General features: G+C 39.4%; 1 protein-coding gene across 1 annotated transcript in view; it reads right to left on the reverse strand.

The window, feature by feature from the left end:
* Positions 1–15,660, reverse strand: part of BLNK (B cell linker) — a 110,142-nt gene continuing 94,482 nt past the window's right edge. The window contains exons 16-25 of the mRNA XM_074158932.1: positions 13,718–13,745; positions 13,332–13,404; positions 12,244–12,274; positions 11,158–11,200; positions 10,348–10,426; positions 9,860–9,891; positions 6,832–6,911; positions 3,228–3,311; positions 2,099–2,254; positions 1–754 (exon numbers count right to left, since the gene is read on the reverse strand). Coding sequence (XP_074015033.1) covers positions 635–754; positions 2,099–2,254; positions 3,228–3,311; positions 6,832–6,911; positions 9,860–9,891; positions 10,348–10,426; positions 11,158–11,200; positions 12,244–12,274; positions 13,332–13,404; positions 13,718–13,745 — 726 coding nt within the window. The 3' untranslated portion in view covers positions 1–634. The remainder of the gene's footprint in view (positions 755–2,098; positions 2,255–3,227; positions 3,312–6,831; positions 6,912–9,859; positions 9,892–10,347; positions 10,427–11,157; positions 11,201–12,243; positions 12,275–13,331; positions 13,405–13,717; positions 13,746–15,660) is intronic.

Genomic DNA, 15,660 nt, shown 5'->3' on the forward strand with positions numbered 1-15,660 from the left:
AACTTTACAATATTTTTAACTTTATTTGCACATTTGAAAATACAAACAAAAACATTAATGGAATGGAGTCAAGCCAAGGAAGAGGACAACACATGTCCATTAATGTAGAACATTGGGACAGCTTTATTGCCACTAATCACATGAAGTACAGTCCTATTTTCAGCTCACACACAGCGATACAGTGGGTCCAGTTGCTCTAGTTCCTGGGGCTGTGCAAAGAAATTGCTGAAAGCAGCGATCTGTGGTAAAGTTAAGAAATGGCAAGAGTAGATCACTCTGGGTATTCTCATTTTTAAAGTGAAAATGTCCCACAGGAAATCTATCTTTAAATAGCAGTCAAAGTCCCAGGCTGTGCTATGCAGTTGTTCTTCACACAATTTTGAGTATCTGTGTTGTCACAGATGGAAATCACAGACAGAAGTATATCCACTGCGGCTTCTTGTGTTACATACCAGTGCTCTTCTGATAAAAGTGGTGTGGGGTTGAACTTTATGAACTGCATCTCTTACTACTCGGTGCTCTTAAAAAGTATTTTCCATCATTTTGGATTTTCTTCTTTTAATACCTGATCCACATGTTTTGGGATGTTGAAAGAAATGATTAAAAACATCTTCATTTTCGCAGGTTGGTTTGATTAAGAAACTCTTACAATGTGTTTCAGTTTTGTTGAGTCTTTTGTGTTGTTTTGGCTGTCAATCAGAACCAGGGAGGTGCGCTGATGATTCTCTACTATTTCAGCAACACTGTCAAAGCGCTGGATAGAGAAAACAAGAGTTAATTAGTGCTGGCTTCCTTTGATGCTCTAATATTGACAGTAATCGCTGCATCCTCTTTTTCTCTTTGCTTCTGCCAGCATTGAAGAGAGCAGAGCTAAGACTGTTACCAAGTGAGATGCTCTGCCTTTTATTAAGGGCACTGATCCTGCTCTTAGTCCCGATTCTAGTCATAAAGAGATTAAATTTGGACAACAGAAGACACTATGACCACGAGCTGTCTAATCTCATGCTCCTTTCCATTTGTGATTGGCACCTGCACAGACTGAAGCACAGAGGCTGTTACACGGCACGTTAAACTGACGCCACTTTCAGTTTACCTTCATTTGTACCAGGCTGCAGACTGTGGCAGTTCGGAAGCTGCTTCATCTGTGGTTCCCACCTCAGTTAGAGGGAAGGCAATCTCCAGGAGTGATACGGCACAGTCAGCCATCAATGAGAACTATTCTAGTTATGCAATTTTAATGTTTGCCACTGTAAATTCATATCCAGAGTCTGCTAGGTGTGTTGCTTTTCCTTTTGGTCTTTGGTCAAATACTGATTTTGGACTATCTCTTTTTGCTCCTGAGGTATTTTTTGACCCTTTGGTGAAGGCCAGATGAGCTCCAGGCTATTATTTATTCTATAACCTAAACCCCATTGCCTGGGAGGCAGGTAATCAGGCTAAGGCAAACCTACTTTCACATCCCTGAAAAGCGTGCTCTGTGCAGTGGTAACAAACAGTTTTTATTGGTATTTGGATTCCAAGTTTGTTTTGCTGCCAGAGTAATTATCTGTGTGGCGTAACAGCCAACCAGTGATTTTCGTACTGTAGAACTAGAGTTTAACGTTTTCTTTATGTGAACATAGGATTAAAAGTACTGTGACTCTCATTTTTTGATAGATATAATTGTGGTTGGTTTGTTTGGTGGTGGTTTGTCTTCTATTTATTTATTTAGTGTAGCTGTTCTTCCTTTTCAATTTCCCAAGAAACTTAACAAGAGTCTTAAGTAGAAAGTGAATAGAGGACTATGAACAGCTGGAGATTTACCTAGAAGCTGCAGCTCTGATCATGATAACTCTTCAAAACAGTTCTATGAGTATGTTTTTAACTTGTGGTTAAAAATCTTGTGGTTAATGGGTGGTTTTAACTACTCACAGTATGCAGGAGTTGATGTTACACAGGTTTCTCTAGCTTGATAATCAGTCATTATATAGGGTATACTATACTTCTGCCTTGATACATGAAGAATCCTTTTGGTCATAGTACAGTATCTCCTAATCCTTGCTTATTAAAGGTATATAACAGAAAACTGTTAGGAAAAAAAAAACCCACATCATCTCACCTCTTCACCATTTTTTTCTCTGCCCAGTGCATATTGTCTTGTTGATTCAATAAATCGTATTGGAATGTTGTATACTCTTCTGTTGTAAAACACAACCAGTGTGTATGGTTGCCGTGAATCCTGTCCAGAACTCTTTCTTATTAGGAAAGATCCATCCTAAAGAGAGAAAAGTAGCAAGTGTATTCAGCTTACTTTTTCCAACAACATAACTAGTTTTTAGCTTAATATTTTCATCTGTTAGCATTAAACCCTTTTTCCTCATTAGAAAAACTGTACAGCAGGCGATGAGAAGTAGCACGTGTCCCTGCTAACAGCAGCTCACAGAGGTGTCATTTAAGAATCACCTTTGCTGCTGCGTTTTAAGAATCACCAGAGAAAGAAGAAATAAACCTGCAGTGGCAGCAGTCTGTTGGGGCCCACAGATTATTAAGAAGTGATGTTAGTAGTATGTAAGCAAGAAAGCAGTGAGGGGTGCAGATACTGTTTCCCCAGAGCTGTAAAAAGCTCTGCTGAAGACAAGCACCTCCTGTAGGCCAGTGCTCAGCAGGTAACAGTAGCCTGCACTGGCGATAACCCCTGTATCCTGCTTTGTGGAGGTCAGGCAGAGTGGAAGCGTACCTGATGCTGAGCATGCAACTCCACACGTTACTGTTCTCTTCTGGGACACTGGGTTTGTACACCAAACAGCTGAGAGAACTCAAATTCTCCCAAAACCTAAATGCATAGCGTTGCTATTTCAAAATACATAGCAGTATCAGCCTTTCCAAATAGTAGCTGTTTTGACACGAGCCATTGGACCGTGGTGGAGATCATTTAAAAGTCACAGGGCTTTGCCTTCCATGTTAATGGCTGCATGGGAGTTAGCAGATCTTCCTCAGATCTCTAGTCTGTAATGGCTTTCTTCTGCAGTGCACCAGTCTTTGAGTTACACTAATGCAACTTTGTCTTAGTCTGGAAACCACAGTTAAATGGTTTGACCACAATAACCTCATGTTTGAGAGTATTTGCATGGCACAGTATTCTGACCCGTTCAGGATACAACTGATGTTCTTAGAACACTTCTACATGTCTTTCAATTCTTTTATTTGAAGTTTTTTCATAAAATAGACATTTTTTAAAAGTTACCTACCTTGTTTGATCGGTATAATGCATCTTCTGCCATTTTCCTATCACAGGTAGCAGCATACCATGCTTTACTACAAACACCAGCATCCTAGAAAGAGAAACAGTTTCACCTGTAAAATAATAATAAGAAGGAATATGGCCTGTAGGGGAGTTACTACTAAATAATGACAGCTGTGAAGAACTCAAATGCAGAACACTTTAGAAAACACAGAATTTTAAAAATTCTTTGCCAAGAGCTCACTGTTTTTGTTGGACAGAGGTAGGGCAAAAAAAAACCCTAGAGTGTCAAACCAGTGGCAACAGGTATGTGATAGAAGGCTGATATATGCCAGAAGAGAGGACACCCTGAGGAATGTAGTTAGGTTCAACTGGAGGATAGTTTGGTATTTTTACAGCAGGAAGCCATTCTAGTAGAATCTGAAAAGGGTATCCAGAAAATGTTGAGGAATAAATTGACAATTTAAATACTGCTCAGCTGTGGGCTAGCCAATGGAATGTCCAGATTTGGTAGGCATCTAAGCTTTGGGAATGAAGTTTCCCATATACTTAATGCTAGTTGTGAATATAATCGTGATTGCCTCCATCTGGATAGCATGGAGATTGGATAAGTGCATTTTTTGCTCTTTTTGTTGTTATTAAATAAGGACAAATGGATAGAGTCCTACAAAACAGAGGAATAATTAATGCCTTTCCTCTACTAACACAGCACTTCAGCTCCCAGTGCTTTCACCTGAGACACGACCTACGGATTCCATTCTGGTTCTGTGATGGACCGAGTCCAAATATATCTTTAAATTTGAAACAGTACTCTTTTATAAAAGGCATAAACCCATATTTACTGTGGAGAAGGAAGGATTACATCTGTGACAGAATACAAGAGCAGCTTATAATTCATAACATCTCTCTTGGGTGCCTCATTTCTGTGTGTTATCCCCTGTGAACACCTCACCAAGATCATCCTTCTTTTCTCCATTCTGTTAAATGCTTGGCAACGTTCTGAACGGTAAATGAACTTGACCTGTTCTTCCAGTGGAAAACAAAACAAAGGACTTCATGGATGGGGGCACAGGTGCAGATGTGAAAATATAAGGTAGAAAGATTGGCACCCTAAAGATAGGTGGATTCTGTTTTAGAAGATAAAAGCTCTTGTAGCAAAGGAAGTGCAAAGATAAAAAGACAGGAGGAGGCGATGGCAGTTCGGAGCGAGTGGTACAAGATTATAATTTAAGCAAGAGAAGAAGTGGTAGAAAACTGGGCAGTAAGAAGATGCAGGATCGAGTGTACATTTGGGAAGAGGAGTGGAGTTCAGGGGAAAGGTACGGGGGAGTTTAGAGAAGTATGACAAGAAGTGATACTCAAGGGAAAGACTGGATGAGGGATTAGAAGCAACCTCAGACCTATGCGTTACCAGACTGCAATAGCTAGGAGATTAACTGGCAGGTTATAAATCCAGCAATCGTAGTAAGTGAGCTCTTGCTGAGGAAGCTGATGCAAAATCTAACTGAAGTGAGTTGAGAGGCTATAGAAATACTGCTGAGATATTAACATTCCTGGTCATTTGAACAGTTTTGCTCCAAATTTATTTTAACAAGCTTAATGATAAAATAATTTTTCACACAAGCTTTATCACCTCTGTACAAAATAAATTAAAGATGAATTTGCCTAGCTGGCTTATTGCTGCCAAAAAGGGAATGTCTTAGCTTCTCCCTTGTGCTCATTTTGTTGCTCCTCTGATCCCACAGTGAGATAATTCACTATAGTAATCCCTCTGAAAAAAAAACTATTAGTTTTTTTGGTTTGTCTTGTTTAGTGTTTGACTGCCAGGTTGGTTTTCTGTCAGTTTAAACTGCAGGATTAGGGGAACACCAGAGAAGTCTGTGGCTGGGAGGGGAGCTGGCAGTGAAGAGGGCGCAGAGCCTCCAGGACGCGGGCACTGCGCTAAATTCTTGGATTGGCTTAAACCCTAATATATAACTAACTTTACCTCCAAAATTCTTCCATGTATTTCTCCAGTCACACTATTCATTGGAAACAGACAGGATGAGAGGAATTGCAAGTAAGGAAATGAGGCCAGTAAGCCAATCTTTGTTCAGCAGAAGAAGGAATCAACGGCCCCCAGACCCTTCTTCCAGTGCTGTGTCCTGTAACCTGGAAGCAGAGAGCTGCTGCCAAAGTCTGGATGGGAATCAAACAAATAATGAACCTTACGGGCATGAATCATGTCTGCAAGCACCTGTATTGGGTAGGATGCTACAGCAAGTGATACCACTGTACATAATTGGTGGGAAAATAACATTAACTAGTAGTTAATATATATTTTTTCTTTTGGTTTTTTTTTTTAAATAAAATGTATGTTTTATTAAGCTCTGGTTTTGCCCAGAGCTTAAAAGTACATAAAAGCTGCAAATGTAATTGTTACAAGCTGTTTATTTAGAGTCTGCTGGATTGTTTACTCGAAAGCAATTTTTATAGTAAATATCCAGTATGACATACTGTTAAAATTTTCCAGAACTTCAAGTCCTTTGTGTTTTTCACTGTTGTATTATCTTTGTCACGTCAGGCTTTAGAACATTTAATGTTATTGGCTGTGCTTAATAGAGCCTTTGTTTTGCACTCAACAGAACTATTTTTACCTTGTTTGTGACTACTAGGCTAGTAAGAATGGCTTCCTGCCTTTTGTAGACTCCCTTCATCCAAAATGAGAGTAAGGGGAATAGCACTGAGATGAAAATAACTTTGCATTTGCTTAGATTACTCAAAGCTTAATGTTGCAACAAAACACAGAAAAAAAGAATAGGTTGTAAAACTGACAGCACTAACTGTAATGAGAAAGGTCTGTTTAAAGGACCAGAAAGGAGTAGGACTTGGGAGAGATTAAAAAAATGAAAACATATAGAGGAAGGCATCACAGCCTCCTCCGAGAGTGGCAGCTGTGACTTTCTTCTCGGTTCTTAAAACTTTGCTGACACCCCAAATTGTAATAAATAGGGCAATGTTCATAAATCTGCAGTCTGCTGCATCGGGCCAGTCAGCAGAGCGTCTCTGTTTCCTCCTACAAATTTCTGGGATTTCTTATCACACCACATCAGTGCAGGCTAACGCCCATCGCTGCAGGTGGCTTCATTCTATCTGCTTGGGGCACATTTTTTTTTTCAGGAGACAGTATGTACAGCTATAAGTTAGAAAAATGTAGGCTGTTATTAAAAACTTTTTATAGCCATCTATATCAAAGACTAGACTTAAGTACATCAGCACAGATTTCCTTGTTTCAAATGATGTCAAAGTATTATGAACTGGGGAGTTGGGAAGACCTGAAACTAAGATGATTTTTGGGTTTTATTTAAAGTGACAGAATGCTAAGGTTTGGTATAATGCTATTTACATATTTTTCTACAGTATGTTAAAGCTCTTCTATTTTGTATGTTGTAAGCATTTTTATATGAAAGGAAACATTCAGATGATTTGTGCCACAGCAAGTCTTCACTGCATATGGGACTGTGGATGCCTTCTGCAAAGCAGTATGAATTTTATTCCAAGAAGTGTGGAAATACTACTTTAAAGTAAAGGATAAAAAGATTTCCGTAATGTGAATTTCACTCATGTTATACCTGGTCTGCGGTACTTGAAATGGATGAAATGCTGCTGTGAGAGGAAGTACCCAGGGAACGGTTTGCAGCTTCTGGCACTTCTAGAAAAGAGAGAGAACAACATTTATAAGTTTTCAAAGTATGTTTTGTTATGCTGTAAGAAACTTGTTTGTTACAAGGACTTTGGTGATACTGAAAGTCAAGCATTTCCAGATCTCCCAGAAAAGCTGTCTACTATCTGTGGATGAATCCTATGTAAGCGGCTGGGACACTTGCCTGCTCACAAGGGGAGCCTTGCTTATAAAGAGAGAAACAGTTCAGTTAATGACTTGGTTAATAGCCCGAGCTAGACTTAATATAAAAAAAAAAAAAAGACACCAAGAATCAGTGTCGCAATGGATAAAGGAAAGGCAGACACACTGCAAAAAGGACTCAGTCTGGTGTGAAAGGCAGCCGTAGAGATGAGGGAGTCAGGAAGACAAATGTAGCTCAGAGATCATTTTTCACTGCTTCAATCCAACTGAAATGTTTGCACGTGTGTGCAAGAAGTCTAGGCAACTAATTAGAGAGGCAGAACTAGTAGGAAAGAGTATGAAGCTTAATTATAACTATGATAACAAAGTATGATAGAAAATAGCTATTAGGGCTGAAACACAGATGAAGAGTTTAAGAAATTAGAAGGAAAATGGTCAAGTAGTACTGCATAATAATGCTGTAACAGAGCTATGGGAAATACGGATCGGTAACTGCTTTCTGGTAAAACAATCTTGGCCAAAGAGAGCATAGATGTCCACTATAGCTACTTGTGATCAGAGTTGGGTACAGACCTGTATCATTGTACAAGAGGTAATTATGAAGTTGAGTGTTACTTATTCTGTTATTACCGGAGGTTTTATATCCTGTTTGTTTTACTTATTAGGGAAAAAAGAAATGCTAAGAGGATTATTGGAACTCACCTAGTCCTGGACATGATACTTTGCAGGCTGCTTTATCAAATCTTCACTAATACTGCTCTGATTTAGATTTTGTTTTCCGAAAGCGGTAAGAATGTTATAGAAGAGGTCATACAGTGACTCAGAATTAAAAAATTCAGTTGGACTGGAGAGCTCAGACACCTGCATGAAGTAGGTTTAGAACTTCTTTGCAGTGAAGATGCAACTGTCTGGAAGCTGCATTCCAAGTCCAGGGAGTACCTCGCTAAGTACACTGTAAGGAGCCGTTCCAGCTCTCAATGAATGAATAACCACCTGAAGAAGGCTATTCAATATTTATTTTGGTATTTCTGTCAAATTTTGACTGACCAGCTACCAAAGCGACAGCTGAAAAGTATGTTGTATGAATAAAGTAAGAATTGCCAGAAGTCAGGCTGAATTAGACTTTACAGAAGGAAATTAAAACAAATAGTAAGAGATTCCTTAGCTGTGTAAAAAAGGAAAGAGAAATGGAGCTGTCTGCAGTAGGGATTTTATTGATTTTAAAGATAATCTAGGTTCTAAATCAATAGGAGTTCTGGTACAGAAATGGAAATTTCCACAACTGAACTGGAAGCAGAACTTGAGCAGCTTAGTACAATTGCACTGGTGGGCCCAGATAATCTTTATCCCAGCAATCTTAAAAACTGAGACATGAACTTACAGGACTGGTAACAATTATTTTAAATAAATTTCAAGTCAGGGTGGTACTGTATGATTAAAGAATACCAAACGTAATTGCTATACTTAGAAGTGGAAAAAGTGACTTGAGCAACTAAAGGCCTCTTTGATTCCACAGAACACAAGGCCCTAGGAGAGAATTCGAAGGAAAGAACATTAAGATTTGGAGGTAAAGGTACAACTAGAAATAGTAAACCTGAAATTTACCCAAGTAGATAAAAAGCTATCGCTGTTTCATAAAGTAGCAGAGTTCTGCAAAGAGGGAATATGCACTTACTCTGGACTTCAGGAGAGCATTTGATACTGTGCAATATGGGAAATTAGTACTTTTTATGAGGAAGATGAAAGGTAGCACTAGGCTTGTTATGTTGACAAATGGCAGGTTATGCTCAAGGGACATTAGTGATTGGGACCAATTGTATCTGTGATTACGTTGTTATTGGACCTGGCACAAAATAAGAGTGTGTTAAAGGAAGGTTACTAGTCAGAGCATCATTTAGCACCAAAGAACCTGAAAGAATAGTTACACTTGAGGGATAAGTAAGAATTTATGCTACAAGTTGAAGCACATTCAGTTGTGTGACAGGAGTGGAGAAGCTTGAGAACATCACTCTGTTGCATGAACAGGAACCGTTATTATACTCCCACCGCATAGGAGATGGAATTGCAACATACAGCAAGCAAACATTTTCAGGAAATAGAAGTACTAATAATAGCATATAAAGTTTAAGGTACAACACATGCAGATTTCTGTGTTGCAATTCTCATCCATTGACAGTGTAAAAGATAAGTTCAGATGGAAATATGTGCAGAAAAGGGTTTGTAGGAAGGTCAGACAAATGTCTGCTAACAAGAGACTAAAAAAATGTTATATCTAATTTATACTTCTGTGCAAACAGAGCCCATATATGTACTACCTAATTTGTTCTTAGCTGTGAACTGAAACTAAGTCCCTCTTTAAAAGTATTACTTACAGAGGAGGTTTCACATTTGCCAGTATTTTTTTCCCTGTAGAGAAAGAATAAATGGCTGGATGCAATAAAAATCTGTCAGGCTTCTAGGCAGAAGCCTGGACCAGCCCAGAAATGTTAGGGTTCTTCTGTGGCAAGGAAGATGGATGGAATCTTTATTACGATGGGAATTTTTGGTAGAATTTTCCAGTAGTCACAAATGGGAGTAAAGCACCTAATTTCCATCAATTTACACAACAAGCCCAACATAGTCCCTTAATTTTACCAGTTAAGTCCCTAGATACGTGATCTCTTTGTATGCATTAGAGACAAGTGTTAATTCCAAACTAATGAATATGCATGGCATCTTGAAATAGTCTTAATTCAAAGATAAATTTGAAATTAAAAGTTAATCACATCTTAATTCAAAATCTGAATTATACTTACTTGTCAGAATTGAGGACTTTTGGAGCAAAGACCTGAAATAAATATCAAGAAATTACAGAAAGGTCTGAAGAGATCTACCCAGTTATGAAAACACTGTGTATTTGAAGCATGCAGTGGTAGAGTGTCTTCCCTCTCTCCCATTTGTCCACTGAGAAATAAGGGCCAGATACAGGTATTTAAAAAAAAAAAAAAAATCATATCCCACTAGTACTGACAATTAGGAATTCAAACATCTGGTTTCAATCTCTATCACCTAATTAGAGATTATATCCTCCCATGCTTGGTGGTGGTGGTTATAGTATTTGGATGAATTTGCCATGTTTTATTTTTTGCTACTGTGAGGCTGCAATAAACATGGCTTTCAAAAGGCAACAGAAAGCTACAGAGAAAACAGTGCTCCCCCTTTGAACTTCCCACAGCTGTGTTCAGAGTGAGCAGTAGGAGCTGGTGCACTGAAATAATCAAAAGATGATGAAAAGGGATTTTACTTTTGGGAACCACTTGGAAGGGGTGGAAGCGGAAGCTCATGGCTGGAACCTCGTCGTTGTTCTGCTGCTGTTGGTTTTCCTGTAGTTTGGAAAAACAAATTGTAGAGTCAAGATTTCTTCAGAAACATATTGTCCCAGATAATAGAGTCCCAGTAGTTGAAGGAGGTTTTCTGTATTATAACTTTTGGGGTTTTTACTTACATGGCAGCATGCCATCCTGTTTCTTTATTAACTAGTGGCATCCCACCAAACGCCTAGGCAAATAGCTGTGCTGTGAATGCCTGCAGGAGCTCAGTGGGAGAGGGGAGCTGTGTGAGACGAGGGAGGACGCTGGGGCAGGCTGCTTAAAGAGCCCAGCCGGAGGAGCTGTGGCTGCCTCTTACCCTTGCATTAGGCAGCAGCTTCTGCTGAGTTTCTGCCTGGAGGAGCTGCCGCCTTGCACAGAGGTGAGACACATTCTCGGCCTGTGCAAGGGACTAGCTCTTGCCAGGAGTTGGCTCTGTGTGAGGTGGGTCTTGCTGAGTCCAGAATGATGTGCTCAGCTTCGCCTCCCTTCCCCTTCTCCACTTGGAGGACCATGTGGCATGTTGCTGGTCCGTTATGTTGTGTTACCCTGCCAGTAACCTCAACAGTTCTACTGCGACTGCTTTTCAGGGAACAGGCTGCCCAGATCCAGTTCAAAACTGCGGAACCAAACCCCGCTCAAAAACTTAAAATAAATTGAATGTGTTGTTTGTTTCATGGTTTTAATAAAAAGAAAATTAAATTCTGATAAATGTCAACTTCTTCACAGTAGCGGAGATAATTTACCTTCATTTGCAGTTAAGGTCTCTCTGGCAGGTAAACATGGTTTCTGCAATAAAACAGAAGGAAACCAAATATTAAATGGCATGTCACTTATAAAAAGATAAACATTTACTTTTTGTTAACTAGTTTACATTTAGAATTGACAGCATCCTGGGAGGATTAGGAGGTAGGGATATGGCCATTCAGTGAAGAGCCTCTAGTTGTATGAGTTTGGGATTTTGCAAAGTAGATTTGGAAGGAATCCCAGTTTTTGTGAATTAATAGATGGACAAAAGTAAAATCTAGAGATGCATGCTTTTTTTTTTTTTTTTTTTTTTTTTACAAAACCTTCCATTAGTAAGTTTATGGTGTAAGAAATAGTTTGTTCTTATCTCCAGTCCAAAACTCTAGGAGTCTAATCCAAATACTTGCAAATCAAAATTTGAATATTATTTTTGTCAAGCTATGCTCACATATGTCTAAATACATTTCTTTTTAATGAAAGCTAAACTGTCGGTTTAGCTCACAGAAAAAACTTGACCAACCTTCCAGTTTCAACTTTTTTTTCGTTTTGAAACAATGGTAATAAACTGTCAGTTTCAAAACATTTTTCAAGTTTGTTTCTTTGAAAATTTCAACCAGTTCTCTCACTTTCTTCCACAAGAGGTTTTGGGATATTTTTTCTAATGATGAAATACTTACTGAAAAACCTCTGACAAATTCTTGTCAAATCCTCCATCTTTCTTGAGCTATCACTCTGCAAATAAATCCGTGTTCCCCATATGCAGCCCTGTATGTTTCAGGTAATACTTCTGAATGGCTTGTGCTCCCATGTATTTCTCATTTTATTCAGTTCTTGCACTCTATTTATTTTTACATCCTAGAGTATTGAATCCAAACCTCCCTTTAATCAAAATATTTTTCTACTTGAGCTTTCTCACTGCTGCTTAGTTCATATAACTATACTCAAATACTTCCTTTCTTTATAACCCCTTCCCCTATTCTTTTTATGCACTTATGTTGTACCCAAACTCATGATAAAATTAAGTTTTACAATAAATTAAAAATCACCTGTAAAATTATTGATTACACAATTACAAGTCAACTTACTGGTGAATTTACTGCACTAGAAGTTTTCTTTCTGCAGATTGGAGCAAAAAGAAAAAAAACAGTATGGTTACTTAGCAGATATATCAATTCATTTAGCAACTAAGCATCAGGTTCATTGATTCCCTTGACATTTCTGGCCAAGACAGGATGCATCTCCTTACTGCATAGCTGTAGCAGTTAGGGAAAAAAAAAAATAAAAAAAAAGAGTAAGGGTATCAGATGTAGTGTGGATACTCAGGGCAGGTACTTATGATATGCAAGAAAGCTACACTCTTGTCCAATGCTTAAGATGACAACTTGGGTGGGGTAGAAGAGTTTTCATGAAAACCACATCTTTCTGCATTTATAGGCATGCACATGCTACTGCTGCAGTACACGACTAAATTAATTAGGGCCATGACGCTGATCAGAGGGCTGGAGCATCTGTCCTGTGAAGACGACAGTTGGGGTTGTTCAGCTTGGAGAAGAGAAGGCTCCGGGGAGACTTTATAGAAGCCTTCCAGTACCTGAGGGGGGCTACAGGAGAGATGGGGAGGGACTCTGTATGAGAGAGTGCATGAGAGAGTGTAGCCATAGGACGAGGGGTAGTGGTTTTAAACTGAAAGAGGGAAGATTTCTATTAGATACTAGAAATAAATTCTTTCCTGTGAGGGTGGCCAGACCCTGGCCCAGGTTGCCCAGAGAAGTTGTGGTTGTCCCTTCCCTGGAGGGGTTCAAGGCCAGGTTGGAGGGGGCTTTGAGCAACCTGATCTGGTGGGAGGTGTCCCTGCCCAGGGCAGAGGGGTTGGAATTTGAGGATCTTTAAAGGTCCCTTCTAACCCAAACCATTCTATGATCAAGCATGCCAGCCAGCATCTACCATCAGTGGCAGGCAGCGCAGGGCAACGCCACTGGCATGCAAGCAGTATTCCTGCAGGAACAACAAAAGAATAGCTTGCCTTTACCTAGCCAGGATATCTTTCATGAACACCAATAAAAATTACTCCAAAATTCTGATTGCCATAGGCAAGGACAGGAGTTAGCTCCTAATACACCTAGTAATTACCCCCATCCCTATCAAAGATGTGTTTTTATTATTTTTTACTCACAGGCCCCTCGGTAACGGAGATGGAGCTGCTCCAGTGGGAAATATGGATTCTTGTGTGGTACTGAAGCTATGACCTAGAGATGCAAACAACTTATTTAGAAAGCAATATTAGCTGTATCTGAACAGAGGGTTTTTCCTCACTGCCATTTCAGCGTTAATGTGATAAAAGTAAAAAAACATCCATTGGTTTAATTTTTGTCTTGACGTGTTTTCACCCTGATTATACTAGAGAACAGTTCGGTATCATTTCTTGCTTATTGCTGACTGTTAGAGATAAAACTTACACCAACACACTCCACTATATCAAGGTTGACTGGTGACTATTAAGGTCACCAGTAACATATTGACAACAAATCCAAACAAATGGTTTCAGCATAGAATACTTACTGTCATCATTATTTTTTGCTTCATGATCCTATAATGGAAAAATACATTAGAATTGATAAGAAGCAATTAAAAAAGGAATTATTATTAAATGGGAAGCGCATAAATAATCTGGTTTTGGTAATCTGTAGTAATGTTTAAAGAAATATTTGTACAGAATGCACACAATATCCAAAATACTTTTCATCAGCTTTTATGATGGCATTTGAAAAATTTTACTAAACATCAAACTAATTTTGAACATTCTAATAACCTTGGGATTGCTTATAGTATTGAGAAAACTGGCCCTGAACTTTGCAATGAGACTTTTTGGTTCATTTCATTTCTGAGCTGGAAGGCAGAAATTTTGCAGCAGATTTCAACACACTACGAATACATCTGCCACTGAACGGAGGCTACTGAGTAGACTGTCTTTTCACCACACTACAATTGAAGCAATCAAACTAGTTTCGCGGCTTCTTCTGGAGATGCTTTCTTTTGGCTCCCACTTATTGTCTTTTAGGGAATCAGGCTCCCGCATGATAAGTACCTGTCAAAGAGGCACCAGTCTCCTACAGACCAATTTGTCCATCTTCATCCACCAGGTTAATGGCTTTTCACTAATGTTAGTCACAAATGCATCCATTCTGTGGTTGGAGAGGTGTAATCCATCATCCAACAGTTGAGGGAGTGAGGTTTGGACAACTTTTTTTCCCAGTCAGCCCAGGCCTCTGAGAGGAATGTGGGTTACAGTTCTGTTAACATCAGTGCTGGCTGGTGTCGAGAACGGATCGAACGGGGGCAGTTAACAGATGTTCCAGTTATTGTTTTGCTTTGTCAGTCTGCATAGTCAGGAACGGAAAGGCATAGCACTGGACAAACATCATGCTCATTACCATGTTTTTCTTTAAAACTGTAAAGGCTGGCCACTTACACAACAAGCAGAGACCTCAAAATTTGGACTACACTGGGTAATTATTTTCTAGGCTAACTCTTGTGCCAAACAGGGTAACTGCAAGTAACCAGGAGCTGAATACACCCCTTGTACAGGTAAGGGTTTGTTTGGGAGCTCCATCCCTGGTGCTGTAACTAACTCAGCACGTGGCCCCAGTGAAACAATAGTCTCTCTTGATTCTCTGCAGAGCTAGGAAGATACCGATCTCAGAGGTGAGCTCTGAGAATTAATTAATGGAGAGGTTTCAGCTGCAATATGGCACCCAAGCCTGTTCTGAAGCAGGAATATTTTTCTTAGTGCTGGTCAGAGAGTGGAAGTTCTGTCCAACATTCTCCCTTCAGAAGGATTTTTTTTTTCCTAATCTTATATTGGTAAGAAAATCTGATAAATCAAACCATGTAGAGGTATGCAAATCCTGCCCCCCAAAAATACTTGGTATATCTAGAAATTTAAGGACTGAAAGTAAGACTGTAAGATGTTCTTATACCACGTGCATTATGTTACCATAACATCTAATGCTACGGTATGACCCCAAATTCCTGGTTTTAAGTGTCTAACTTCTCGAGGTAGTTGTTGGCAGACTGATTATTGCTTAGGGACAATTCAGAGCACTGGGTTGAGACAGAATTTGACGCACATAGCTTTTGGCACAGGTGCTGATGCACTTACTGTCACCCTGTTTCTTGGTAGTTTGCTCCTCATGCACACCCTCTCTCGTGCTGGCACAACTGTTAGTCAAGCTATGGTGCAGAACAATTTATGGACCTAATCTGGCTGAAAAAGAACCTTTTATGCATTTGCTTTTAGCCATTTGCTGCAGGTAGACAAGTTTCCAAGTAGTTTGCTTCAGAAAACCTTTGTTCCAGTACAGTGGAAGGGACAGACGGGGGAAGAGTAGAGGAAGAAGAGGAATGACTTAAACAAAGCCTTAGGAACACAAGCTTGTAATTACTCCTTCATGGACTGCGTTTTCTAGTGATACCAGTTACTCAGACTACCCAGTCTGACATTT

Source organism: Numenius arquata, chromosome 15 (assembly GCF_964106895.1).
Source record: "Numenius arquata chromosome 15, bNumArq3.hap1.1, whole genome shotgun sequence".
Classification (NCBI taxonomy): domain Eukaryota; kingdom Metazoa; phylum Chordata; class Aves; order Charadriiformes; family Scolopacidae; genus Numenius; species Numenius arquata.